The sequence below is a fragment of the Pseudorca crassidens genome, chromosome 9, assembly GCF_039906515.1.
Source record: "Pseudorca crassidens isolate mPseCra1 chromosome 9, mPseCra1.hap1, whole genome shotgun sequence".
NCBI lineage: Eukaryota > Metazoa > Chordata > Mammalia > Artiodactyla > Delphinidae > Pseudorca > Pseudorca crassidens.
In genome coordinates, this window is record NC_090304.1 from 39,050,218 (window position 1) to 39,077,912 (window position 27,695).

Sequence of the window (27,695 nt, forward strand, 5' to 3'; positions counted from 1 at the left end):
GTTCCTGGAGAGAGTTGTGTCGTGGGTGTCCGGTGGGGTTTACCGGCGCATTCGGGAAGCACCGTGTCTCAGGAGTTGGCCCGCCGCGCCCCGAAGGCGGCCCCCGCCCTGCTCGAGTCTCGTGGCCTCAGGGGCCAAGGGGCGCGCGGCGGGCTGGGGGCGGGGAAGGCGCGGGGACAAAGGCCGCGGCTACCGCGCTGGGGCTGGCGGGTGCAGCGGCGAACTCCCGCGGCGGTGCCGGGACTCAACCTGGGCCCTGGCCGCCGCACGCCCGCGCCCCGAAGGGCCAGCGCCGCAATGGAGCGCCCGGGGGCGCAGTTCGGGCCCGCGCGGGCCGAGCCCGCCTGCACACCGCCCGCACCGCCCCCTCCCCCGCCTCCGTCCCCTCCCTCCCTCCCCGCGGCGGCCGCGGCTACTCAGTGCGCGGCGAACATGGCGGCGGCGGTCGGGCGGGACACTTTACCTGAGCACTGGTCCTACGGCGTGTGCCGGGACGGCCGCGTCTTCTTCATCAAGTGCGGCGCGGGAAAGCGGGGACGCGGGCTGGGGCGCGGGCCGGGCGGGGGTGCGGGGCCGGGCGAGCGCCCCCAGAGCGGCGGCGGCGCTAACAGGTGCATCTCTCTCTCCGCAGCGACCAGCTTCGCTGCACAACCTGGCTACACCCGCGCACCGGGGAACCAGTCAACTCTGGCCACATGATCCGCTCAGGTGGGCGCCGGGCTGGTGGGGTGGGGCGCTCGGGGGAGGGGGTCGTGCGCCTGGGTGGCCCAAGTTTGACCGGACTTTTCTCGCGTTTCCACAGACCTGCCCCGCGGCTGGGAGGAGGGCTTCACGGAGGAGGGCGCCAGTTACTTCATCGAGTGAGTGACGGGGGCGCCGCGCCTTCACCTGTGCCTCGGGGTCCGACCCGTTTCCCGCCGCGCCGCCGCCCCCCCTCCTCCCGCGCGGGTCCGGCGAGTTGGCGCGCACTGCGCCGCGGCCGCACTCATGTGGGCTATTTTGTGCCTGAGTTGTGTGGCGGGCTCCAGGCGGAGGCGAGGCGGGGGCCGCATCTCCGCAGGGGGACCCGGGCGGGGGTCCGGTATCCGGCCCGATGCGGGCGCCGGGGCTTCAAACTGCGCCCGGGACGCGGCGATTGGGCGGGATTGGGGCGCTGGTGTGAGCGGTCGGACACACCTCCGCGCTGGGGTCTCGGGCTAAGCGGAGTCTGGCGGTTGCCGGGGCCGGGATGGCCCGGGGTGGGGAGAGCAGAAGTAGGGGTTCTGACTCGGGTCCAGCAACTGGGGTTGGGGAGGAGGGGGGGTGGGGAAAGAGACGAATGGCATCTCGTCAGGGGGACTTCCTCTTCGGCCACGTTGTCCGGGATGGTGGTGGAAAATCGGCACCGCAGCCCCACTTCTCCAAAGCGCGGGCCTGCGGGGGAGCGATGGGGCTGGGGAGGGAACCGGTCAGCCAATAGCATTCCTCGAACACTAGGTGTCTTCAGCTGGCGCTTTACCGGGACTATCACTCCTGCCTCTGCTCGACAATCACACTCCTGCCTCTGCTAGTCAGTCAGTGGCTTTTCCTCAAGCTCGGGAGCCTTGCCCCAGTCGTCAGGTACCCTAGACCTAGGTCTGTAGAAATGAAATCGAGGGGCAGTGAGTTAAGGCGCCGTCCTGACGCTAACACTAGTATAGTCTTTAATTTCCCTCTCTGGGCGTGTACCTGCGTTGCAGCGTTTCTCTGCAACCCTCTGCCTGCTCGCAGGTGAGCTCCATGAGGTCGGAAACTGCTTTTGATCCTTTGCCCCAGTGCCTGGCACAGAGTAGGCACTCGGTAAATGTTTGTTCACTGAATGAATAAACTAGGCAAAGGATAGAGGTTGGTGTATTTTGGGGGACTGTGAGTTAGAATTCCTTTCTTCACCAACTAAAACACTGCTAGTCAGTAGTGGAGCAGCATATTCGAAGCTCGGATGGTCCCAGAACATCCCAGAGCCTCCCTCCCGGTTTGGGCTCTGACAGGTGGTTGAAATCCTGATGGATGAGATTTATAGAAATGAGCCCTACCCCTGTGCCTGTGGTTCTGCTCTCCTACCTCACATTTGTATTTGAGAGAGAAGTTGGGGAACTGGCTGGGACCTCAAACCTCTTGGTCAGTGGGCCTCTCTGGCTCATAACTGCATCCATTGATGTTATTAGATTTCTCCTGTATACCACACATTGTTGTAAGCATTGGGACTACAGAAGTGAAGAGGCAGACACTGGTCGGCTGCTCAGGGAGCTTGCAATTGAGTGGGGGGGGAGGGGAGGAAGCAGAAAAATAAGGGAAAAAACAAACAGGAATAATGTCAGATAGTGGTAACTACTATGCAGAAAATTAAAATAAGGTGATGTGATAAGTAACTGGGTGGTTTGGTTGGATTGGGAGGTTAGTGTTGGTGTTTCCGAATAGGTGACATTTAAGGTAAAATTTGAATGACGAGAAAGAGCCATCCTTGTGTAGATGAGGTGGCAGAGCATTTCCAGAAGAGAGAAACTGCCAGTGGAAGGGCTTTAAGGCACGAAAGAGCTTGGAGTTCAAGGAGCAGAAAGGCGGGTGTGTCTGGAATGTGGTGAACAAGGGAGAAGGTGGCAGGAGAAGAGGTTACAGACAAGAGAGAGCTGAATGGTACAGAGCTTTGTGAGCCAGGGTAAGGAGTGACACAAATGATTTACTTTTTAATTTTTTTTTTGGCGGCTTGCAGGATCTTAGTTCCCCGACCAGGGATCGAACCTGGGCCCCGGCAGTGAAAGCTCTGAGTCCTAACCACTAGACCGGCAGGGAATTACCTGATTTACATTTTCAGAATGGTCTCTCTGCCTGTTCTAGAGTGGGCTGTAGGTGGGCAACTGTAGGGATAGTAGTAGGAGGCTGTTGCTGTAGTCCAGGCAAGCATCATTGATGGCCTGACTGAGGGTGGTAGGTAGCATCAGAGCTGGAGAGAAGTGGTCAGATTCAGGCTTGGTGACTGGGTTGCACTCTGCGAGAGAAGGAAAAGGGTCAGAGATGACTCCCAGGGGCTTGAGCACCTGAGTGGATGGTGTTTATATTGAGATGGGAAGGCCGGGAGGAGCAGATTTGGAGTGGGGAAGAGCGTGAGATCTTGTTGTGCTATGTTACATTGAGATGTGAATATATCAATTAGTCAGATGTGTGAATCTGAGCCCAGGAAAGAGAGAGGACTGGAGATATACATTTGGGTATTATAGGTGTTATTCAAGGCCACAGGATTAGATGAAATCACCTAAGAAAAGAGTGTAGACAGAAAAGATGACCTAAGCCTTGGGACAGAGCAGCATTTGGAGATTGGCAAAAGAGAAGGACTGAGAAGGTAGGAGAAAATCCAGGAGAATAAGGGCTCCCAGAAGCCTGAAGGACAAATCCTGAGTGGAACAGGTGGAAGAGAGCACATGGGGTAAGGAAATGGAGTCAGTAAGTATCGGTGAATATTTCAGGTGGTTTTGTTACAGAGTGAAGTTGAGGAACGAGCTGAGAACTGGAGAGGATGTACATTTGGAGGGGGGTGTCTTTTTTTAGAGGGAGATTGTAGAGCGTGTTTTGTTTGGATGGGAATTATCCAGAAGAGATGGAGAAATAGATGATGCAGGAAAGAGATGGGACAATTACTGGAGTAGTGTTTCAGAGAAGGTAGGAGGGAAGCATCCAGGGCTTAAGTCTCACTGGTCTCAGATGGGAATAGGGCATTTCATCCATTTGTGCAAAGGAAGGGGCTGAGTACCAGAGCTGATGTAAGGAGGTTGATAAGGTTGGTGAGGGGAGAGGTGGGTGTTCCTGTCTGATAGTTTCGGTCATTTTCATGAGGTACTAGGCAAAGTCTTGGGCTGGGGGACTTGAGGGGTGTGTAGGACTCTATAGGCCATAGTCACAACCTCCCAACCTTCCTGTCTTTTGCTGACTCTTCTATGGTAACTGTGTGTCAAGTCCCTGGTGATCATCTTACAGCAAGCTCTGGCTCCCTACCCCCCAGGGCCTTGGCTGTGTCCTCCCAGGCCTAGGGGAAAGCAGTATGTGACAGTGTCCCCACGCTCAAAGGTGAACCATGTGGGGAAGCTGAGACCCTGTGGCCGCTGATTATACTTCCTACCTCCCGTGACAATTTCTTGAGAGACTTAAGGGTTTGGGAGTAATTGTTCTCCTTTTTCCTACATAAAAAATGTTTTGCTTCACTCTGCTTTCTTAGATTTGCTACGAGCATTTCTGAGTGTTCAATTTTTTTTTTTTTTGGTCCTCCTCTAATAGGGCTCAGTTAGAGGGACAAAGCATTGGCACAGCTGCTTTTATTTTCCCCAGTGGATCCTCGGACCAGAGAGCTGTGTGAGGTTTTCAGGATGCATCAGTTGCTCCTGATATTTAGCAGGTGTTTGAATACTTTCCACAGAAAAATTTCTTGAAGCAGAAAACCTTGAGCTAAGGCAGGTGGATTTTAGTTTTGATTTCTGCACTTTTGGTTCATTGTTGGATTAACTTGGGACAAAACATGGTTCTCCCAATTCTAGACTAGGTGATGCTGATATCTCCTAAGAAGACTTCCTGTACTTTAAAACTTCTTTACTTTCCCATGAGTCTCTTAGCCAGGTAACAAGTTATGATAATAATTGTGGGGCTTCCCTGGTGGCGCAGTGGATGGGAGTCCGCCTGCCGATGCAGGGGACACGGGTTCATGCCCCGGTCCGAGAGGATCCCACATGCCGCGGAGTGGCTGGGCCCGTGAGCCATGGCCGCTGGGCCTGTGCGTCCAGAGCCTGTGCTCCACAGCGGGAGAGGCCACAACAGTGAGAGGCCCGCATACCGCAAAAAAAAAAAAAAAAAAAAAAATTGTGATAATAGTGTCATTAACAGCAACAGCAATAATAGTAGTAGCAATTATGTAATAGCTTCATCTTTCTGAGTCCTTGGAGAATGCCAGGAACTGTTTTATAGCTATTATCTGACTTAATTCTCACAACAACTTGATGAGGTAGGAACTGTTACTAGTCCCATTTTACCGATGTGGAATCTTGTATAATCCTGGGCATTCGGGCAGCAAAGGGCAGTTGGCTTTCTCCAGTACCTTTTCTTATCTGATCCTTCTGACAGTCCCTAGAAGCAGCAAATCAGGGATTACCCATTTTTCAGATGATGAAACTCAGGTTCACGAGGGTTCAGTAATTTGGCCGAAGTGTTAGAGCTGGGACTAGACCGTAGGTCTTCATGGTCACCATGGTAGTGGTGGTGGCTCCTACCCCAGATCACAGGTGAGAGCCAGCGTTGATACTTGAAGGAGCCTTGTGTGCCACGTGCCACTGCTCCGAGTCAAGCTGACCAGGGCTCATGTGGCTGCACCTCTTCTTTGTTTTGCTGGGGATTGAAGTGCCTTGGAAGGGCAGCAGCCCTGGTGTCCTATGCTGTCTGGTGGTGGTGCGTGTCTCTGATTAGTAAGAAGTGGAAGACGTTAATTTTTTTTTTTTTTTTGCACCGCGTGTCTATCAGGAACTTAGTTTCCTGACCAGGGATCAAACCCGTGCCCCCTGCAGTTGGAAGCATGGAGTCCTAACCACTGGACCTCCAGGGAATTCCCCATTATTACTTAGTAAAAACAGTTTGGCAGACACAGCCTTTTCAAACATAAAACCCATGAAGGAAAAGTTCTAGAAGAGGCCTTGGGAGCTAGAGTGTTACAGTGGGCTGGGCTTCAGGGTTTCATGAAACCCTGTGGGTTGGGTTCTCCCTACAGCAAGCTTTGACTAGATCTTGAGTCAATAAGGAGGATGAATGGCAGAGAGGAGGGGTCTTGCCTTCTCTGAGATTTTGGTGCCCAGCCCAGCACTGGGCACTGAGTAGGCATTTGGTATTTATTGAAGTAGATCAGGGGTATAGGGGAAACGGGGCAAGGTGAAGGAAGCAAAGCGGCCAGGAGCCACACCTGTCAAGGCTGGTGCCTGGCCCTCAGGCTTCTTGGATGTAGTTGCTTGGTGTCAAGAACAGCACTCAAAGTGGGAACCTGGCCTCCTTTGTCTTCTTCACCTTATAACCTCATGCTCTGCGTCTGGGGAACGGGACATCTGTTGGCCTTTGGACCAGGCCTCCCTCCCTCTCTGGTTGCCAGGCCTTGGTGTCTGCTGTAACTTGGCTCCAGGGTCCTGGTGGGAAACAGATGATTGCACACGGTCTCTTCTAACTTTAAGTCCTCCTCAGTTTTAGCTTTGGAGCCTTTCAGGCCATGCTGTGTAGGTGCCATTCTCTTTGTGGGTGCTGGAGTAAGGCTTGGAGTAAGGCCAGTTTCCCCTCCCCAGCCGTTTGGATCGCAGCAGATCCTGGGGCAGGACTGGCAACCTGATTTGCAGGACCCTGTGCAAAATGAAAGTAAAGGGTCTCTTGTTCAAAAAAAAAAAGGTGCCATTAAAGGTATTAAAGTAGGGCTTCCCTGGTGGCGCAGTGGTTAAGAGTCCGCCTGCCGATGCAGGGGACACGGGTTCGAGCCCTGGTTTGGAAAGATCCCACATGCCACAGAGCAACTAAGCCGTGAGCCACAACTACTGAGCCCGCGAGCCTAGAGGCTGTGCTCAGCAACAAGAGAAGCCACCACAGTGAGAAGCCTGCTTGCCCTAACTAGAGAAAGCCCGCACGCAGCAACGAAGACCCAATGCAGCCAAAAATAAATAAAATAAATAAATTTAAAAAAAAAGGTATTAAAGTGTAAAGCGCTTTCCTTTCTTCTGCTGGCTTTCCCTCAACTTGTTATGGCATTTCTATTTGCTATTTAATGTCATCCTAAGTTTAAAAGAATTAGAAATTTAAATTATTAACATAAATCTTATGGTTCATCTGTGAACTGTGGAATATAAAGCTTTAAATGCAAACGTCAGGGCATTGACCTCATAGGCTGAATCGCCACCATCATGTCTCACTCCGAGACACCACAGGGCGAGAGTGCCAGTGCTCAGGCCCCCTGGACAGGAGTGAGGAGCAGCAGTGCTGGGCAGGGCTTGGTGCTCCAGGGCGCTGGGAGTGGGCAGTTAAGGACCCATCTTATGGAGGCAGGGAGTGGAGACCAGGCATGAACCAAGGCTTCAAGCCTCCGTCAGAAGGATTAGTCCTCTGGAATAATGCTGAATATCTAAAGTGTGTGTGTGTTTTTATTCTAAAAACCCATCGTTCAGTCTGAAAGGGAGAGAAGAGGAGTTAGGGAGTGAAGGCTGAACCAGGGGCGACAGAATGTCCAGGTGGGGACCCCAGATGGCCATAGGCACCAGGTGTAGAAGCCTGTGAATACTAGATGGCCCAGGAGGCTGCCCTCTTGAGGTTTAATTAAGCCATCATCCAAGGGACAGTCTTCCAGGGCACCCCAGGAAGAAATCTGTCCTGTCTGCCACATGTTCCTCCCCAGACAAATGTTGAACTTCATGGTAGTGAAATTTGTCTCGTAGTGTGCCAGCCTACTAATTCGAGTATTTGTCATCTTTCTCATTGAGGTGTTGCTGGGAACAGCAGTCCCAGCAACTTTATTTCAAACCAGAAAGCAGCAGTTCCACAAAGAATTTCTGGGAAACTAGCAGCTTACATCTATTTAGAAGGGAAATTCTGAAACCTCTTGTTGTTGAAGGTTAAGAAAAGGTTCTCCCAGCTTGGCAAGCCTTGGCCTAATCCCACACTTTATATTTCATTTCCTGTTTGTTTTATCAAGGGTGAAAACTGGCTCATGGATTGAAATGTTAGGTTCTGTGCGAAAGGAACAAGAGTGGTGTTGTGTAGAGAGCCGGAGGGAGGACTGAGAGCCATGATTTGTGCCACGGTCTCAAAACCAACCTAGAAAAGATCTGGGAAAACCTCTTTAAGACGAATGGTGGCAAGTTGCTTCTTAAGGCTCTTTTTTTCAGAGAAAGGACAGTGGGTGGGTGGTGAGAATGTGACCCCTGATTTGCATTGCAGTGCGTATGTGAAGACGGTGGGTGTAGGTATCATTCTCTTGATATTTACGGGAGTAAATTTTGGGCTTCCTAAATCGAGGACTTTGGGAAAAGGAGCTTATTTAAGAAAGCACTTCATGATATGAACTATTTGGTGATTTAGTGAGGTGCTTACTCTAGTTTTCTGTGTCTTCAGGAAAGAGCATGGGTTTGAGTCTTTTTTGCTCAGTGTAAGACAGCAGGATCTCAGCAGACTGGCAGGGTGTCTTAAGTAAATACTGGCAGAGGGAAAAGTATGGGGGAATATGGTTCTATTTGTCTGTTGTTTTTAAGTGGCTGTCAAAACATTTATTTCTCGATTTTCACAGCAACGAAGACCCAACGGAGCCCAAAATAAATAAATAAATTAAAGACAAAAACCAAAAAACCCACTGTATAACCTTGTCCAACGACAGCTATGCTGTTCCAAGGCCATGGGTACCTTGTCCAGGCTGTCGGGACCTGGGGACCAAGGGCCCTGCGTAATGAGGTGTGAAAACGGCTCCTGGTTTGTCTCTTTCCTGGGCATTTAGAGGGCTGCACAGATGTCTGATCCTTAATCTGGGTGGCCACCTGGTTATCGGCTCTGACAGCTGAAGGACAGACATTGTCTGTTGCTGCCTGGGCCACAGATGTCAACAGTAATAATCTCTGTGGTGCTTGATTGTTGAAAAACACGTACGTTCTTTTTAGAAGCAGGTATTTTTATTATTGTCCTCATTTTACAGATCAAGCAAGCATTTGAGGCAGGGGGTGGGAGAAGGGTTAAAAGATCTTTTCAAGGCCAGAGCATCAGTGGAGGAGCTGGGACTTGAACCCGGGTCCTTTTGGCTACAAATTTGTGTACTGTTTCTATCATGGTGCGAGGTGTCTTCTGGCTCCCATTGCGCCTTTCCTTCTGTCCTGAATCCTCCCTTTACAGTCTGTTCCCCAAAAATGGTCCTCTGTACCTTCCCTGATGACCCTGAGGCAGACGCCCCCTTGGGCCTCCCTCAGAAAGTCCCCCGCAGGATAGAAGAATGATGGGCAGGGTAGATGGTTCCCAGGCAGGGCAGTGGGTTGGGTCCCTGGTGCTCTGGGGGAGTAGATCCCCCGACCTCCCCCTAGATGTCAGCTGACCACAGCTTAGGGGCTGATGAGCCTCTTAAGCCTGCTTAGAGCCAGGCTGCCTCTTGCAAGGTTCTGCCAGGAGAGTGTTTCCAGCGTCACAGTCAGTGTTCTCAGGGTTTTTCAGGGGCTTTTCCTGCCAAGGCAGAGCCCTCACCCTCTTGAGGTCTGACAGCGTGAGGTTAGCATATGCATTCTCTTCCAGGGGCTGCTGGCTACCTCCTGTGCTTCCTTGGAACACTGCAGCACGGGGAGGGCTTGGGGGGAGGTGGGCAGTGTGCTCGGGGGATGAAGGGGGCAGAGATCCCATTCCAGCCCTGTGCCTGGGCCCAGGCTGCACAGCCTCTTGTGTTCTCTCCCCTTGGGTGAAGTGAGAGATGAGACTATCTCCGACCCGGGAGGTGTGGAAGCAGAGCAGTATTTTAGGTTAATGCAGTTACCTCTGCAATAAGCCTGTCCTCTCCAAACCGAGTTTGGAGAGGATAGGGTCTGTGTGTCCACAGATAGCACCTTGCTGGAGGAGCATTTAACCACAGGCTGACCACAGTCTGGATGGCTTTTGATCCAGGTTTCATCTGGACTCTGATGAACATCTACTATATGCCAGTCTCCCCACTGGGCGATGTGGAGAGGAATGGAGGTCACTGCCCTCCAGCAGTGCCCAGTCCAAGAGAGGAGAGGGATACTGGGCGGTTTCAGTGTGGGTGACTGGGGCTGGCAGCCTGAGGAGGGCGCCCTAGGGAGCTTCAGAGGGTGAGTGTGAGGAAGGCCAGGCAGCTGTGGAGCGGAGTGGTGGGCAGCCCGAGGCAGGAGAGGTCAGTGGAGGAAACGCGAAGGAGCTGGGGCTGCGGGTAGGTGTGTGCCTGTCTGCGTCCTGAAGAGGCTGGCACCGAGTTGAGTAGTAGGAACTTGACCTGGATACCGCACTTGACTAGTAGCTGGGCTTTAGAAGAGTGACGTAATTGGGGATTTTGCCTAGGGGTTCCCCAAATTCTACGTGTGAGGGGTGGTGCTGCGTGGGGGTTACAGAACACAGATGCTGGAGTCCGGGCGCCTGGGGTGAAATCTTGGCTCTGCTGCCAGCTTGGGCAGGTCACTTAAACCTCTCTGTGTCTTCGTCTGTAAAATGGGGGCAGTGACTGTACTGCCAACTCAGAACAGTGCCTGGCAAATCGTCCATGGTATAATAACTAGCATTTAACTATTAACCATTGCCGCTCCCATAAAGGGAGCCTCCTCCCGTGGGGAAACGTGGCCCAATCAAAGGAGCTCGTTCTCCTGGGGGAAGTCTCCTGAGATCAGGCTAACAGGAGGCAGAATTGTGCTTTCTTGTTGAGACTTGTCTTTCAAAGGAAGCTGGGCACTAAATGGTTGTTGCTAAATGTCAAAGAAATGATTCCTCGAAGCCCTGTCTGGCTGTGTCCAACCTGAGAGAAAATGAGTATTTTTCTTGTAGTTGCGTTTGACACATTTTCCAAATGGGCTGTTTTGATTTCCTCCCCATCCATCCCCTGCTGCCACCACCACCACCGGGGAGAGGGTTCCCAGGTGTTAGTATTAGTGTTTGCACTGCCTGGCCGGGCGTCTGAGCTCTTTGTTTTGGAAGCAATAACCCTGGTATCTGTCTTAAAACACTTGATGAGGGAGCAGGGAGGGTAGACACGAAGTAGAAGCTGTGTTCTGTGCTGAGGCATAACTTCTAGGGGGTGGACTGGGAATCAGCGTTATTACAGGCTCCATGGGTGATTCTTACGGACCCTGAAGATGAAAACGTCTTGGAGCTTCAGCTTCCCGATCTGTGTGGTGATGGCTGCGCTGCTTTCCTCCCAAGTGTTATATGAGAATTAAACATGATGGCCCATCTGAAGCTCCCAGCATGCTGTTAGGCACATAGTAGGTGCTTAGGCCTCGTGAGCCCTTTCATTGAGAGAGGACGTCTGTCAGGATTCATTGGATGGAGCTTCGAGAAAGGCCTTGAGAGAGCGTCCGTGGGTATAGCTATCAGTAATGCCCAGGCCGTGACCCCAGTTAGATCCTGGAGAGCCAGGCTCCCTGGGACCTCTGGTTTCCTCTGTGGAGGCTGGGAATATGCTCTCCTCCCCTCTGCCCAGATGATGTTGTCAGCCCCCAAGTTGACAGTGTGGCTGGTCTTTTGGGTGACCATTGAGTGGGGACTGTGTCTGCCTGAGGGGTGGGCTAGCCATTACGCATCTCAGAACCCCATGACCACTTAGAGATCCTCCTGAGGGCAGAGGAGGGGCTGGGGTGAGGGGAGGGTTGTTCTGAGTGATTGACATTGATAGCCAGAGCAGGCAAGCAGCCGCAATTAAGTTGAGAAATGGGAATGCTTCTTCTGTGTGGGAGAAGAATAAATGTATCCTGGCAGACAGTCGTGATGATGAATCTTAGAGGAGTCTGGTGTTGCAGTCTTTTCCTGAGCTGGTCCTGGGGAAGATGGGGTGGGGGCAGGATTGTGACTCAGTGCCGTGAACGGCTCACCAACTCCCTGGGGACAGTGTCAGGCACAGAGTCGCTGCTCAACCAAGTCAGTGTGGGTTTGTTGATCTGACGTTTGGCATGACCCTCTTGACGCTTGCAGGCACACAAGGAGAGAGGCTTGACTGGAGTTAGGAGTAAATTGGGGCTGTAAGTGAAGGGGTGAGGAGGGACACAAAGTCAGTGGTCAGGGTCCCAGGGAGGGCAAATCATTCCCTTGCCTGCCCATGAAAGTGTTTGGAAAGATTTCTCAACACATTTTGACCTGGGGATTTTAAAAAAATAGACACATGGATGCTGTGAAGCTAAATAGCTATAATCCCTGTACCCATTAATGTATTTCTAAGCAGAATTGGCGGTACCTGAAATTACATCCATTTACCGAGGCTTTGAATAATTACATTCTTTTTTAGCGCTGGTGTGTAGGTGGGAGCTGGAGAGAGCTCGCTCCGCCTCTGCTTCGACTTTTCCCCGGCCCTCCTCACCTGAAAATGCATGAATGTGTTGGTGTGTTTGGCACCATATGGTTTCTAAAACTCTGGGCGGGTGATATTAGTTCTTTGGGGGAGGGAAGAATAAATGGCTTCCTAGTCTGTGAATGGATAGATAATTTAAATTAGAATCTAAAACACACTCTTTTTATTTCAAAAACTCCATGTGTCTGAGGAGCACAGTGAGTTAAGATACAGTAATCGTGTTGTGCAGTGACCTTGCTGGGCCTTTTGAGTCTGCTCCTCGGGGCAGGGAGGACCTGGTTGGTGCTGGATTGCCTCCTTGAGTTCGTGGAAGGGTTTGAGAATTCTTTTTTTCTTTAAGGCCTTTGTTGGATTTTCCTTGGTTTTCGGGTACAGTAAGCTGAGTGCTGGGGCAGGGGGACTGTCACAGTGAGAAGCCGGTTGCTTTTGTTGAGTCCTCATTTACTTGTTTGTTGTATAAATGTTTATCTAGTGCACACTGTGTGCGCTGTTCTAGGGGCTTAACAGATGTGGGCTCATATAACCCTCGTACCAACCCTATGAGGCAGGTCCTGTTATGATCCTCACTTTATAGATGAGGGAGGTTACGGAACTCTCGGAACAGGTGTTAGGTGGCAGGGGTGGGATCAACCCCAACTGTCCTTATTTGGGGTCCTCATGGTCCCTTTGTGCCCTGCTTGGCCTGTCTCCACCACATTCCATGGTGGGCCGTGCTGTGGAGACTGGCTCCATTTTGTTTCAGGGAAAAGCTCTAGCTTCACACACGTCACTGAGGGACTGTGGCCAGGGAGAGAGAGGCAACGATGTGGTCTGAGCTGTTGGCCTAGGACTCATCTGGGAGCAAACCGTGTCAGGCCTTCTGTTGCGTCAGCTCCTGGACAGAGCCCTGGCTGGTCTGGTAGGAATTATCCCCACCCTGCCCTAACACACGGTACATCCAATTGTAGAGAGCCCCCTGGACTTTGCAGTGGTCCCTCCCAGAGGGGGTGTGCCTGGAAATGGCTCTTACAGACTCTGTCCAGAGGACCATATCCTGAGCTCATAGATTGGCTGAGGCAGGCCCCCAGGTCTTCACCATCTTTCTCTGCCCAGAGTGCCAGTGATAGAGGAAAGCCACGGGCTGGTTAGGTTCCCCTGCTCCCTGAGCCGCTCCTCCTCTCCTCTCTTGCAGGAGCATAGGGTCTAGGAGAGGAAACAGATCCTTTTAACCAAAAGCCTTTCCTTTGGACCTGACTCCTTTTAGGGATGGACACCTCCCTCCCCTAGTCCCATCCAAAGTGGAAAGAAGATTTTGAAAATCAACTCCTCTTCATAGTGAAAAGGTTTGGCCTTTTGAGGAGAGTTAGCATGAAAACCTCACATCTAGTACTTTCCTGCAGCCTCCGGGTTATTGCTCAGGCCCCTGTCCTCGGACATTCCTAGTGGGAGGAGAGGGAGGCAGTCTGTGGGCTGAAGCAGGGAAAAGGTGACTGGCGACCCATAGTCACCTCAGGGTTATTGTAAGGGGGGTGGTGATGGGAGCACTGGCCACCTGGGGGAGGGAGCAGAAATGTCCTCGGCTCACAAGCAGAGCCTCTGGGCAGGGCAATCTCCCTGGGTTCTGACAGATCCACAACGGACCCATGCTTGTGTGACGTGAGAAAAGGACCTGGTAGCTCGGCCTACTTCCCGCCGCAGATTGATACCTCCCCCTCCCCCCTCCCCCCCAACCCTGCCCCTCTGAACCTTTCGGGATCTGGATGTGGCCTCAGGCCTATTCCCCTCCCAGCCCTGGCTGCACCTGCCTGCGGTGTTGTTAGCAGGTGGGATAGGCGGAGGGACCACCTCCCTGAGTGCTGATGCTTCCATTTGGACTCAGGCTCACATACAGTTCAGCTGTTCCACTCCAGGCTTCAGATAGGGCAGCTCTGGGGTTGTGGGCGAGCGCACAGGCAGCCCAACTTTGTGGCCACGTCGTTTTATTTAACCTCTAAATAAAATGGGGCAAGCGCTGGCATCTGCCCCATGGGCTTTTTGCACTGGTTGCATGAGAATAATACATGTAAAGTACTCAATCCCCGGAACATTTTAGAGTTCGATCAATTTTAGCAAGTATTTCCATTAACAGTGGGTATTTTGTCTTTTTTTCTGTAGTGAAAAAAAGACAAAATACCCAGGTCCAGGCGTATTTGGGCGATTCCTTGACTTACATCCCGCAGGGGCTCTTGTCTTGTGATATACACAGAGGGTACCTGTGGGTACAGCCTAGCTCAGATTCTCAGTTATGGGCATTTTCTCATAGAGGGCATTGAACAGCTTGATGTATTTTGCCCAAGGGGTTGAAAATGGCCCACTCTACTTCCTGGTTTTAACCATAGCTGCACCCTGATTATGACCGTGGCTGTTACAGCTTATGGGTTTAGGCAGTTCAGATATAGTTGCAGCAAAGGTTGTGTCTGACCCGGACCCTGGCTTGCTTCCCCAGGGCAAGGGGAAAAACAGCTCCCGTGATAATGGAAAAATGGAGAGGGGAGGCAAGATTCAGTTTAGTATTTCTGTGTCCACTTTTGCTGTGTGCTTGGCACCATACTTGTACTCTGGGGGATATCAGGGAGCTGGCGAAACAAGATGTCCACACAGTTTCAGGCCATAGGATGGTCAGGTGGTGTGTGATTAAGTGTCAGGTAAGTAGTACTGGTACAGCATGGAGAGGAGCGTCTAGGAGGAAATAATTCAGTAGCTGGATGAGTCAGGGAAGACTGAGGGGTCTTGTGAGCTGGACTGGGTGGGGATGAGAGGAGGAGTGGGTGCCTCAGGCAGGGGGACCAGCGTTCATTATGGGGGGGGCGGACCCTTCATTTAGCAGACCTTTACTGAGCTCTCAGTGTGTGCCAAGCACCAGCCTGGGCACTGTGGATACCAAAATGGGTAAAGCAGAGTAGAGGAAACAGTTTTGGGAGGCAGAAAGGCCCAGTGGTTGGGAGCATGGTCTAGCACAAGATAGCCTGGGTTTGAATCCCAGCCCTACCACTTACTAGCTTGTGGATCCTGAGCAAATTATGTAATATGGTGGGGCTTCCCCGGTGGCGCAGTAGTTAAGAGTCCGCCTGCCAATGCGGGGGACACGGGTTTGAGCCCTGGTCTGGGAAGATCCCACATGCCGCGGAGCAACTGGACCCATGCGCCACAACTACTGAGCCTGCGCTCTAGAGCCTGCAAGCCACAACTACTGAAGCCTGTGTGCCACAGCTACTGAAGCCCACACGCCTAGAGCCCGTGCTCCGCAACAAGAGAAGCCACCACAATGAGAGGCCCGCGCACCGCAGCGAAGAGTGGCCCCCGCTCTCAGCAACTAGAGAAAACCCGCGTGCAGCAGCGAAGACCCAATGTAGCCAAAAATTAAATAAATGAATAAATAAATTTATTAAAAAAATTATGTAATATGGAGCCTCAGTTTCTTCCTCTGTGAAATGGGGATAATAATAATTGTGGTGGAGATTAAATGAATTAACATTAAGTACTCAGAATAGTCTTGAATGAAGTACTCTTTTTTATAAATTTATTTTAATTAATTTATTTTTGGCTGCATTGGGTCTTCGTTGCTGTGCGCGGGCTTCTTTAGTTGTGGCGAGTGGGGGCTACTCTTTGTTGCGGTGTGCGGGCTTCTCATTGCGGTGGCTTCTCGTTGCGGAGCACGGGCTCTAAGCGTGAGGGCTTCAGTAGTTGTGGCTTGCGGGCTCTAGAGCGCAAGCTCAGATGTTGTGGTGCACGGGCTTAGTTGCTCCGTGGCATGTGGGATCTTCCCGGACCAGGGCTCTAACCCGTGTTCCCTGCGTTGGCAGGTGGATTCTTAACCATTGCGCCAGCAGGGAAGTCCCTTGAATAAAGTATTCTTGAGTGTTCACTATTATTATCACTAGAATATGAGCTCCATGAGGGCAGGCATTTTCTCTGTTGTGTTCACTGGTATATCGCTGGCTCTCAGGAGGTATCTGGTACATGGTAGGCATTCAGTTAAGGAATCAAAGTGCCATTGGTGTCCTCAAGGAGCTTAGGAGCCTGTTCTCTGGTGGGGACACAGACGTCAACACCTAGAGGATACTGTGCAAATGACTTGATAAAGGAAGCATGGGGATTAGAGGGGCACATACAGGGGTGGCCAGGGAAGGCTTCCTGGGGGGGTGGGAGGAGCCTGAGCTGGACCTTGGAAAACAAGCAGGAATTTGTTGGGTGGTGAAAGAGAGTTTGGATGTTCAAGGGAGAGGAAGCAGCATGGGCAGAGCTAGGTGAGAACATGGCATGTTCAAGGACATTGAGAGAGGAAGGAGGCTGCAGGAAGGGCTGCTTAGAGGAGCTGGGGCATCATCGTGAGGGTGGTGTGGATCTGGGCTTAAGGAGGGGTGTGACGGAGCCCCCGGGGTTGTGAGGGATGAAGGTGAGATATCCTGGGTGTGCTGGTCACTCTCCCAAACTCTGGCTCAGGAGTCCAGAGAGGTGGGGCTGGAGGAAGTAGGTTGAAGCCTGCAAGACATCCCACCTGGCAGGTGAGGGCTTGGCCTCCAGAGGAGGAGACGCTGGGAAACCCACACCACTGCCTGGCAGCACTCCTGCCTTAAAATAGAAAGAGATGGAGATAAAGAGTGAGTGGTGGTGTGAGTGTCCAAGTGGTGACCTAGTTAAAACCTGACCCCCTGGAAGTGCGAGAGCCACCCTCACCCTCGCTCAAACGCCGGGGCCTTCTAAGGGACAGCTGCCAAGGGCGGCCTTGCCCTCCTTACCTCGTCCCTCCTCAGCCTGTGCTGTGTGCAGAAGTCCTGTCGCCAGGTGGCCTCGGCCCCATCCCACCGACAGAGGAAGTCCGGTTCGCAGGCCCGTGTGCTTCTGGGAAAGGGTACGGGGGCTGAGAGTAAGAGAAGTAAAGGGATGAAAATAGGTTAGTGGACTCAGGTTAATGGGACTAAATGTAACAACAAATAAAGAAGACTTGGAGGAAAAACTCTTCATATTTAGGCTTTTGTTCTCCACAGTGCATCATAATTCTTCACAGACTTAACTATCTGACAGACAGTAACACCCTTTACTCCCTCGTTCCTTCTCCTTCCCAACTTCCTTAAATCCCACCCAGAGACAGTAGAAAAGAGGAAAATGGAGAAGGCTTTCAATTTTCTCCTAGGCCCTCTGCCTCATTTTTCTTTGGTCCGTCCTGATTTCTCTGAGGCCTTCAGGACTTATTTCTGTGGTTGATGATTTATATGCAGGATCTGCTGAAGGTCCTTGCGCAGGACTTTTAAACTTTAACTGAGGTTGTGGGTATGATGGAAATTGTGTGGAAATGACATTGCAGGCCTGTGAGGTGGAACCGTCTAACCGTGGCCCCTGGTGTTGTTTTTCGGGTCTGCAGTCCTGAGTCAGGAGCGTGCCCCAGGCTTGTTTCTGTAACCACAGAACAACCACTTCTTCGGCACCTACTGTGTGCTCACTGGTCCTTCATCTGAACGGCTCTGGGAGGTCCGTGCCACCAGCAGGGAGAACCTCCAGAACTGAGAGAGCAAAAGCCTCCATGGATGACCCACAGGTGCTGGCTGTTTCTGGTGGATTGGAGCCCGAGGCCACGTTTAAAATTGCTGGGAACTTTGATCCTGTAGGAATGGGCTCCCGGTACTCAGAGCCTGACGGGAATGTGGCACGAGGGAGTGCGAGCCAAGGAAGTTGGATCACCTCAAACCACCTAAGGGTTCCCATCTCACACAGAGAATCCAGGGTCCTCACAGTGACCCTTGAGGCCCTGTGTCGTTTGCTCCGCCCCGAACCCCATCACCTCATTTCCTCCTGTTCTCCCTGACACTCTGCTCCAGCCACGGTGGCCTTCTTGCTGTTCCTCAAACGCGTGAGCACAACCAGCTGTGGGGCCTTTGCACTCACTGTTCCCTCTGTCTGGGATGTTTTCCTTCAGATATTCCCACAGCCTACTGCTCCCTCACTTTTTTCAAGTCTCTGCTCAGGTGTCACCCCTTCAAGGTGGCCTTTCTTTTTTTTTTTTTAATTTATTTTATTTTTGGTTGCATTGGGTCTTCGTTGCTGTGCACAGGCTTTCTCTAGTTGTGTCGAGCGGCGGCTACTCTTCGTTACGGTGTGTGGGCTTCTTACAGTGGTGGCTTCTCTGGTTGTGGAGCACAGGCTCTAGGCGCGTGGGCTTCAGTAGTTGTGGCTCGCAGGCTCAGTAGTTGCGGTTCCCGGGCTTTAGAGCGCAGGCTCAGTAGTTGTGGCTCACGGGCTTAGTTGGTCCATGGCATGTGGGATCTTTCCGTAACAGGGATCGAAACTGTGTCCTCCACATTGGCAGGCGGATTCTTAACCACTGTGCCAAGGTGGCCTTTCTTGACTCCTCTCCCCCAGCACAATCTATTTCCTTAACCCTACTTTCTTTTTTTAGAATTCTCAACTCGACCCAGACATATTACAATTTTAACTTGTTTAGTTGCCTCCCACTAGAATTTTTTTTTAACATCTTTATTGGAGTATAATTGCTTTACAATGGTGTGTTAGTTTCTGCTGTATAACAAAGTGAATCAGCTATACATATACATGTATCCCCATATCTCCTCCCTCTTGCGTCTCCCTCCCGCCCTCCCTATCCCACCCCTCCAGGTGGTCACAAAACACCCAGCCGATCTCCCTGTGCTATTGGCTGCTTCTGTTTTACATTTGGTAGTGTGTATATGTCCATGCCAATCTCTCACTTCGTCCCAGCTTACCCTTCCCCCTCCCCTTGTCCTCAAGTCCATTCTCCACATCTGCGTCTTTATTCCTGTTCTGCCCCTAGGTTCTTCAGAACCTTTTTTTTAGATTCCATATATATGTGTTAGCATACGGTATTTGTTTTTCTCTTTCTGACTTACTTCACTCTGTATGACAGACTCTGGGTCCACCCACCTCACTACAAATAACTCAATTTCGTTTCTTTTTATGGCTGAGTAATATTCCATTGTATATATGTGCCACATCTTCTTTATCCATTCATCTGTCGATGGACACTTAGGTTGCTTCCATGTCCTGGCTATTGTAAATAGAGCTGCAATGAGCATTGTGGTACATGACTCCTTTGAATTATGGTTTTATCAGGGTATATGCCCAGTAGTCCCACTAGAATTTGACGTCCGTGATGACACAGAATAGTGCCTGTTTTGTTCAAGGCTGTACCTCTAGTGCCTAGAATAGTGGTTGGAACAAATAGGTGTTCAGAAAATAGGTTTTTTAGCTTGATGAGGTATGATTGACAAATAAAAATTGTATATATTTAAGATGTATTACTTGGCATTTTGATATACATGCACATTGTGAAATGATCACGACAATCGAGGTAGTTAACACATGCATCACTTTACATGGTTACTTTTTCTTGTGTGTGTGGTGAGAGAAAATAAGTGTTGGATGAATTTATTAAATGGTTCACTGAACTCTGTGATAGTCTTTCCTTGGGAGTCTGCCTGAAAAGCCCGTCAGCCACTGAGTGGTGCCTCCCTGCTATGGCCTGAGAGGCACAGGCCTTGGGTGCTCTGTCTCGGGTGTCCCCAGAGACAGTGTGGGGACCACATGGCGTCCTTATTTGTCTCCATGCTGGCTTCCAGTCACCCCTTCTGGGGAATCATCTGAAAATAGACATTTTCTATTATGCCTGTCTACATTGACCACGGGGAATTAAAATGGGTTGGCTTACCAACTAACCATGAGGGGTATTTGAATGCCCTTTGAGTTCTCAAAGCCATACAAATACTTATGGTGGCCGGAGGAGATGGTGTCCATCTCTCGACGTTCTCCCTGCAGAGTTGGAGCTGAGCTATGCCCAGGAAAACAGTCTGATTCAGGGCTCAGGATGTAATAGACTGGAAGGAAAGAAACCGAGGTTCAGTGAACACCTGTTGTTTGTAGCACGTGGTCACAATGGTTATTTCACTCTTAACCATGTTCCAACCTCGAGGTTGATGATTGAGTGCCCCTATGATGGATGGGGGAATTTAAGGCTCAGAAATGATGTAATCAAGGCTCTCACTGACTCCAGAGCCTTGGGAATAACTAGGAAAGACTCTAGAGGGGAACTCACAACCAGGCTGTAAAAAACTGTTAGCATATGAGTCACAGGGGCAGTGTGGCATTAAGCAGTGGCACAGATGGAGAGACAGGAATGCTCTATCAGGTGTGGCTTGGATGGTTTTAAGACAGCCTGTTGAATATGAACAGATATTTTTTTTCTCCCATTATTAATTACCTGAGAATAGGGAGAAGATATTTTTAATGAAGCCCCAGCAATCTGGGTCTGGAGAAACCCTGGCACCAGCCTTCTCCCCACATAGGACCTGTGCATCCTGGGGTCACCAGCGACCATCCCAAACAATGCCCATATGAGTACATGCAGCTCAGCCTGGCTCTGGGAGCAGCTTAGAGCAAACCTCACCAGTCTTTGAGATTTTGTGGTTGGGAAGGCAGAACTTTGTTATATCCTGGGTAGGGGAGGAGCCTGAGGAAAGAATGGGGACTGTGCAATGGGCTTCCCTGTTTTAGGGGGAGTGGGAAGTGCTGGCATGATTCAGTATCTTAAAGCCCTTATGAAATAAATGCTTCTTGCTACCCAGCCCATGCTGGTGAGATTAGAGAAAGGGCCTGTCTTCTTGATATTAGTTCAGTTAATTTGTTCATGTAATCATTTGTTTATCAGCATTTATTAGCTCCTACTCTGCACCAGGTGGCACCATGCCAGATTCTGGGGCTACAAAGACAAAGATGTTGTCAAGGAATTTACAGTCCAGTGCAGGGAGAAAGACAAACCAAGGATGATATTCAGCATGGAAAGGCCGTGGGACAAAGAAAACAGGGTGAGGCTGGAGCATGGTGACCAAGGCCACAAAGCTTTGGGTTGGCAGGCTTGGTTTGACCCAACCAGTTACTTGACCTTGGGCAAGCTCTTGTTCTTGGCTAGGTGCTTACATACTTTATCTTATTTATTCCTAAAATCGGACTGCTGAGGTAAAAATATTCCTCCATTTTGTAGCTGAGGAAATTGAAATTTGGAGGGGGTGAGTAATTTGTCTGGGTCACTTAGTAAATAAGTGGCAGGACCAGGATTCCAACCCAGGTCTGACTCCAAAGTTCCCGCGCTTTCTGCTCTATCCAGCTGAGGAGAATGAGTTTCGTCCATGCCCCAGCACAGCCAGGGTCCTCTTGGAGATGCAGCTCTAGGCAAAGGGGTTTATTGACCGTGGACTCCATAGGAGTCTACGGGATGATGTGACCAGCCAGGATGCTAATTTTGTTTTAGCCTGCATTAATGGAAGTATAGTGCTCATGACATGGGAGATGGTGGTGCTGCCCTGCTTGGGGGATATCACAGATGGAGTATTGGGGTCCCTTCTGAGATCACCCTTTTAAGAGGGATGTGACTAGATTAAGCCCTTCTGGCTGTGATGGGCACTGGAAACCTTGTCTCCTGAAGAACATCTTCAGGAACTGGGGGTGTTTCATGTGGGGAAGAGGAAACCCACAGGAAAATGGGGGCTGGCTGCAAATATCCGAAGGGCTGTCGCGTAGAAGAGTCTTATTCTCTGGGAAAGCTACAGAGAAAGGTTTTGGCTCCAGGTTTATAACAGAACCGTCTAACGTATCTCAGGATGTAGTGAGATACTGTCGCCAGAGGTAATCAAGCACAGATGGAAGCAGTGGAGGGTATGGACTAAATGCCCTCTATCATTCCTCTGCCCAGAGCCCCTGACTGTGGCTGTGTCTCTGCTGTTCTGGGTATGGGTCCTGGAGGGGGTACAGAAGGGAAGGGTTTAGATTGTATCTCTCCCAAACCCAGATCTCCTCAGCAGACTCCAGGGTTGTATGTGCCTCCAGGGGTGGTGGAGCAAACACAGGGTTAGAATCAGAATTAGAAGACCTGGGTTTGAACCTTGGCTCAGCCCCTTATGACTGTGTGACCTTGAACATGCCTTTGCTCTCTGTAAAGGGGATCATGTCAGGCCCTCACCTGTTGGCCTTTTATCAGGTAGTGAGTGAGAAAATGCTTTGTCAAGGAGAGAGGGTTCAAACACTTGTTGTTAATGGGTGCAGCTCTGGTCACCAGGAGTGTAATCAACTTCAAGGAGCTTGGCCGTTCCGTGTCTGGGAAACTTCACGCAGTGGTGATCGAGGACTTGTTAGGTGAGGTGCTTTGGAGAACTGACTCCAGGTTTGTGCGGAGCCCTGTGAAATATTTTGTGATAAAGTGAATTCCCTATCACTAGAGATAAGCAAGAGAGTCCCCTGCCTTCAAGACCCGTGAGTGGAGGCAGAAGGAGAGACTGGGATGGGTGTTGAGAAAGGAGAGATCCAGGAAGCCTTCATGGAGGAAGTGACATGTGAGTAGGGCCTAGACAAAGATTTCATTATGCAGGGAAGGGGGCAAGGGCCTGGAGGAGTCAAAGGTGTGTGTGGGGTATAAATGACATGGAGGGAGAGAATCAGATGCTGGGGTAGGTAGGGAGTCTCCTTATTGGGGTGGGGTGTTGCCTGCCAGCTGGAAGACTCTTCCCTTCCTGGCAATAGAGCACGAAGCTGTCTTGTGGTTGAAAGGGATCCGGGTTTACTGCAGTTTGCTGGTGGAACGTGGGGCAGGAAGAGGCAGGGTGAGAACTTTTGGGGAGGCTGTTTTACATTCTTTTCATTTCTCAGATGAAGGTAAAGCCCAGATGGGAAGAGGGTTTCCTAGCAGGTTTAGGGTGAGCTGAGGTTAGAACCAACGCCTGACACCTCCTCCAAGTTTTCACCTTACTCCATGGATGAGTCGGCCCAGTAGCCATTTTTCCTGGTTCTGCCTCCCGGCAGGCTATTCCTCTCAAGAAGGTAAAGGAGGAGAAAGCAAAGTTGTATTTACCAAAGAGGCTGGTTGGGCAGGTCTCCTTGCTGAGGCCAGAGTCTTAGGTCAAGGTCAATTGAGCTGGCTCCTGGTGGGTGGAGTCAGGCCCTGGCCGGCCCCGAGCTGGGGGACTTTTGGTTGGGGCTGACCACTGGTAGGGACTGAGGTTTTTCCAAGGCATTGCCCCTGAGAACAGTGGGCTGGAAAGATTACAGCCCACACATTCTTTCTCAGGAGATTAGGGCCGTGGGAGATTATGGGATACACCGGAGGCTGTAGGGAGGCCTGTAAATTTCCCATTTGGGGCAATTAATTTGACGGATTGTAAAACAGCTCACTACTTCCTCTCCCCCTCCCTGGGCTGGAATGGGCAGTCAGACTGGCCGGAGAACGTCCTGAGAATGCTCTCCCCGGATTCCCGCATTGCCTGCTTGGGCCCCTTGTTAAAACCTTTCCTGGGGGCAGGGACTGGGCATGTCCTTTTCCTGCCTCCCCTCTGGTACAAGGAAGAGCACACAGTAGGTGCTTTATAAAGTACCATGCAGAGCTGGTATTTATCTATTAGAGCCTTTCTAGGATGCTGTTAGGGGTGGGATGGGCTGGGGCCCATGGTGGCAGCTCGGTTTATAGATGGGGAAGCTGAGCTCCGGGGGTGAGGTTACCTGTCCAAGGTCACTCAGGTCATTGGTGATAGTTGGGACTGCAGCCAGGTTTCTCCACTCTTGGGCCAGGGTGTCTTCCCAGTTCTCGTGTGTTCAAAGTGCAAGTGAAATAAATCGTGGGCTTTTTTTCTGGTTTCTCTCCCTGACTTCCTCCTTGCCCCCAGCCAGTCACAGGGGTCCCTGCTTTGGTTTGTGTACAGGATGTGACATGGTTCTGCTCCCATCTCCCCCAGGCAGTTTTGCAGCATTCCTATGAGGGCTGTGATGGGGCTGCCCTTCTCCCGCATGCTCACGGTGTTTTGTGGCTCGTTTTGACCATCTGCCTCCCCAGCGGGGTCTGGCACCTGTGGTTGGTGAAGGTTCCTGCACAGTGCCTTGCTCTGGTGCCTTCTGAGGGCCCTGCCGTCACCAGCTCAAACTTGGACTAGTGCAGTTGGTCCTGAATGGTTGTCCTGCTTTGGTCCTGTCCTCTCTCCAGGGGCCCAAAGACCTCATCCTAACGTGCCTCCAGATCAGGGCCTTCCAAGGTGTTCTTAACTTGAGGCTTCTATATATGTGATCTGTGTCCTGTCGGATCACAGTGTTCGCCTCGGCCTGAGCACAACCCAACAGCATCGTAGTGTTTGTAGCACTTTCTTCCTTCTGTGCCTTTGCTTTTGCAGTTCCCAGCACCAGCAATGCCCCCTTTCCATCCAGGTAACTCCTATGCATCCTTAAGACTCACATTCCCTCAGGAAACCTGCCCTGACCCGCCTCCACTGAGGCTTTGTGACATCCCTTTTTTGGTGCTTTCATTCATTTATTCAACAAGTATGTCATGAGAAGTTTTTATGAGCCTGCAGTGTTATAAGTGCTGGGGAGTACAGCAGTGAACGAAGCAAAGGTGTGTGTGCTCATGGAGCTTATATCCCAGCATCCTCTCCTGCTACCTATCACCTTAGTTTACACTAATGTTTCTCTGTCTCCACATTAACTTGTGAGTTCTCCTCATGTTTTATTCATTCGTCTTTGTATTCTTAGCATTCAGCACAGTGTCTGTCAAAGAAAACCTTAAAAGTTAATGTTGAATAAATGAGGGAATGAGCAGGCTTCCCACTTTCCTCTCCCTTCTAACCTGCCCATATCTACTTATGTGCAGCCCTGCCACCGCCTGCCGCACTCTTCCCCCTCACACTTCTGGCACTGTATGTGCTCCTCACGTGACTGTCCTGCTTCATATTACTTTTTGTGTCGACATCTCTCTCCTTCACCTGGTTATAGATTTCTTCAAGGCAAGGTCCAATTCTATTTCAACTTTTATGTACTTCTGCCCTTTCTCATATCCAGTAAAACGAAGAGCAGTATGTGAAGTGGTGCATAAAGAAATAAAAGTATAAGGATGGACCCAGGGCCTCGAAGTGGGTTGATTTATTGACAGATGTCTGGCGGGCACCTGTGTGCCAGCCCTGGGCCAGGTGCTGGCCATTCCTAGGTGGGTGGGGCAGAGGCATCTGCCGTGAGGAGCCCAGACAGAGGAAACTATAGACAGGGTGAGGAGGTGCCCAGTCTGCTGGCACCCAGAATATTTGTGGTGTAGGATGCCCAGACACTTCTTTTGGTCAAAGAAGATGGCATCACAGAGTTAAGGAGGGTGTCAGACCCTCCTTTTTTTTTTTTTTTTTTTTTAAGTATTGTTGACTTATAATGTGTTAGTTTCTGGTATACAGCAAAGTGATTCATTTATACATATATATATTCTTTTCCATTATGGCTTATCACAAGATATTGAATATAGTTCCCTGTGCTATACAGTAGGACCTTGTTGTTTATCCATTCTGTATATAATAGTTTCCATCTGCTAATCCCAAACTCCCAGTCCATTCCTCCCCAACCCTTTCTCCCCCTTGACAACAAGTCTGTTCTCTTTGTCTGTGGGTCTGTTTCTGTTTCAAAGATAAGTTCATTTGTGTCATATTTTAGATTCCACATATAAGTGATATCATATGGTATTTATCTTTCTCTTTCTGACTTACTTCACTTAGTATGGTACTGTCTAGGTCCATCCATGTTGTTACACATGGCACTATTTCATTCTATATGGCCGAATAGTATTCCATTGTATGTATGTGTGTATATATATATATATATATATATATATATATACCACATCTTCTTTATCTATTCATCTGTCAATGGACATTTAGGTTGTTTCCTTGAGACAGGACTGGTTTTTAATCCCATCTTGTCCCTTGCTGACTGTTTGACCTTGGACCAGTGAGTCAACTTTTTTGAGCTTCTGTTTCCACATCTGTAATACGGCTAGTAAGAATACCTACCTTGTAGGAGCGTTCATTCATTCATGAGCGTCTCTCCTCCCTCTCTCCACCTCCAAAATCTCAGGCCTTTATGGGGAGGTCTTGGGACGCTGATGTGGTCTCTGATGCAGTTTATCCACTCACCCCATACAGAGATCCCTTCAGCAGCAGTGCTGATCAAATTGTCTCTGATGGATTCCTTTGAATAACAGGAAGAGCCTGCTACCTGACCAAGCAGCCCCTCCTTTAATTGTCACATCCTCACTGTTAGAAAGTTCCCTTTTAGGTTGAGTTGAAATCTTCTATGTCCTGACTTCCCTCATTGCTTTTAGTTCTGAAATACAGGGAGTTAGTTGTATTCTCTCTCACCCCTTTTATCCCTTACCCCTCGCTTCCTCCCAATTAGGAAAAAGTTTACTAGTGTCCCAAGAGGCTCTTTGTAGTTCTTGCTCTATTACTCAGAGTGATCAGCTAGTTGGGAAGGTGAAGGAAAGCTTTGTAGAGTACATGATGTTGGAGTGGGGTCCTGAGGGTGAGGAGTTAGCCAGATGAGGAAGGGGAGAAAAGCCTTTAGGCAGGAGGTAAGGCAGTGTCTTCTAATAGTATGTAGAGTCCAGGAACTCTAGGTAGTTCGTATCACAGGAGCAGTAGGGAGGGTGTGTGGGGTGGGGTGGGGTGGGGAGCGGGGATCATAAGGGAGAAGAAGCCTGAGAGGTAGGCCAGAGCCAGAGCGTGAAGGGCCACCTGTGACCTGCCGAGGGTCACAAACCTGAAGTCAGAGGGCTACCTAGGAGAATGGGTTTTAAAAATGGGTTTACTGGGGGGCCCAGGTAGCACAGGTTTCACATTCTCCTAGAACTGATGAATGGGTTTCTGAGTACCTCAAACTCTCTTTCTTGCTCTTGTCTGGAGTTACTGATTAAACCTGTCCTTGGGACCTCTGTAGAGCAGAGCGGGGACAAGTCAGCACCTTGAATGTGCCAGTCACCCTTGACATCATGTTTCTGAGCTCAACGCACTGGGTGAGCCTGGCTTCAGGCCCTTGCCTCTGGAGCGCCTTACCTGGGTTGGGGTGGAGGCTGGGACACTGTAACCATGGCCAGCAGCCGGCCTCAGCTTGCCTCTGTCCCAGAGTTGGCTGGACACACAGCCCTGTCTCTGCCCTGCAGGGTTTCTCTTTATGCAGGGAGCCTGCATGAATAGCGCCTGGACTCCGAGCCCTTGGCCCAACATTCCAGATTCTTCGGGCATAAAGATTTTTTGAAGGGGCCTGGGACCCTTCCAGGGAGGTTTATGCCCCACACAGATGGCTGTTTGTATCTGATTTTTATATATTCCCAAAGGTACTTTCTGAGCATCCTGGGGGAGGCCTGTCTCTCTCAGCCTGGCTGGCTCACTGGGAATCTTCTGGCAGACCCGCCGCGCACAGGCGGCATAAGGAGTGTCCTCCCACCACCGTCTGTCCTCCCCCGGGGTCTTGGATGCTGAAGGTCCAAGGGTGGAGTGGGGTTTTTTGTTTTGTTTTTAAATAGGGGCAACGTGGGTAAACAGAGTGGTGTTTCTGGTGCTGTCTGAGGGCCAGGACCCCGCATTCCGGTTCCATGACGACAGCCTGTTCCGTTGCCGCGTGTGGGCTGTGGGCAGCAGCAGCTTAGACAGGAACAATGGAGGCTCTGTTGAGATGCTGCTGCTGAGCTCGGGCAGAATGCATTTTAATTGAACACTTTCCACCCTGAAATCTAGGGGATCTGGTGGCCCACTCCTCTTCATTCCTTCATTTTCTCTTTGTGGCTCAAGAGCCAACTTATTGCAGCTCCTTTTTT

The 27,695-nt window shown here is 50.7% G+C and overlaps 1 protein-coding gene across 7 annotated transcripts in view; it reads left to right on the plus strand.

The window, feature by feature from the left end:
• Positions 1 to 388: 388 nt before the first annotated feature.
• The window catches only part of PLEKHA7 (pleckstrin homology domain containing A7), a 209,791-nt gene continuing 182,484 nt past the window's right edge, over positions 389 to 27,695 (plus strand). For all 7 annotated transcript variants that reach the window (XM_067749749.1, XM_067749751.1, XM_067749752.1 and 4 more), the window contains exons 1-3: positions 389 to 515; positions 632 to 708; positions 803 to 860. In XM_067749749.1, coding sequence (XP_067605850.1) covers positions 433 to 515; positions 632 to 708; positions 803 to 860 — 218 coding nt within the window. In that variant the 5' untranslated portion in view covers positions 389 to 432. The remainder of the gene's footprint in view (positions 516 to 631; positions 709 to 802; positions 861 to 27,695) is intronic.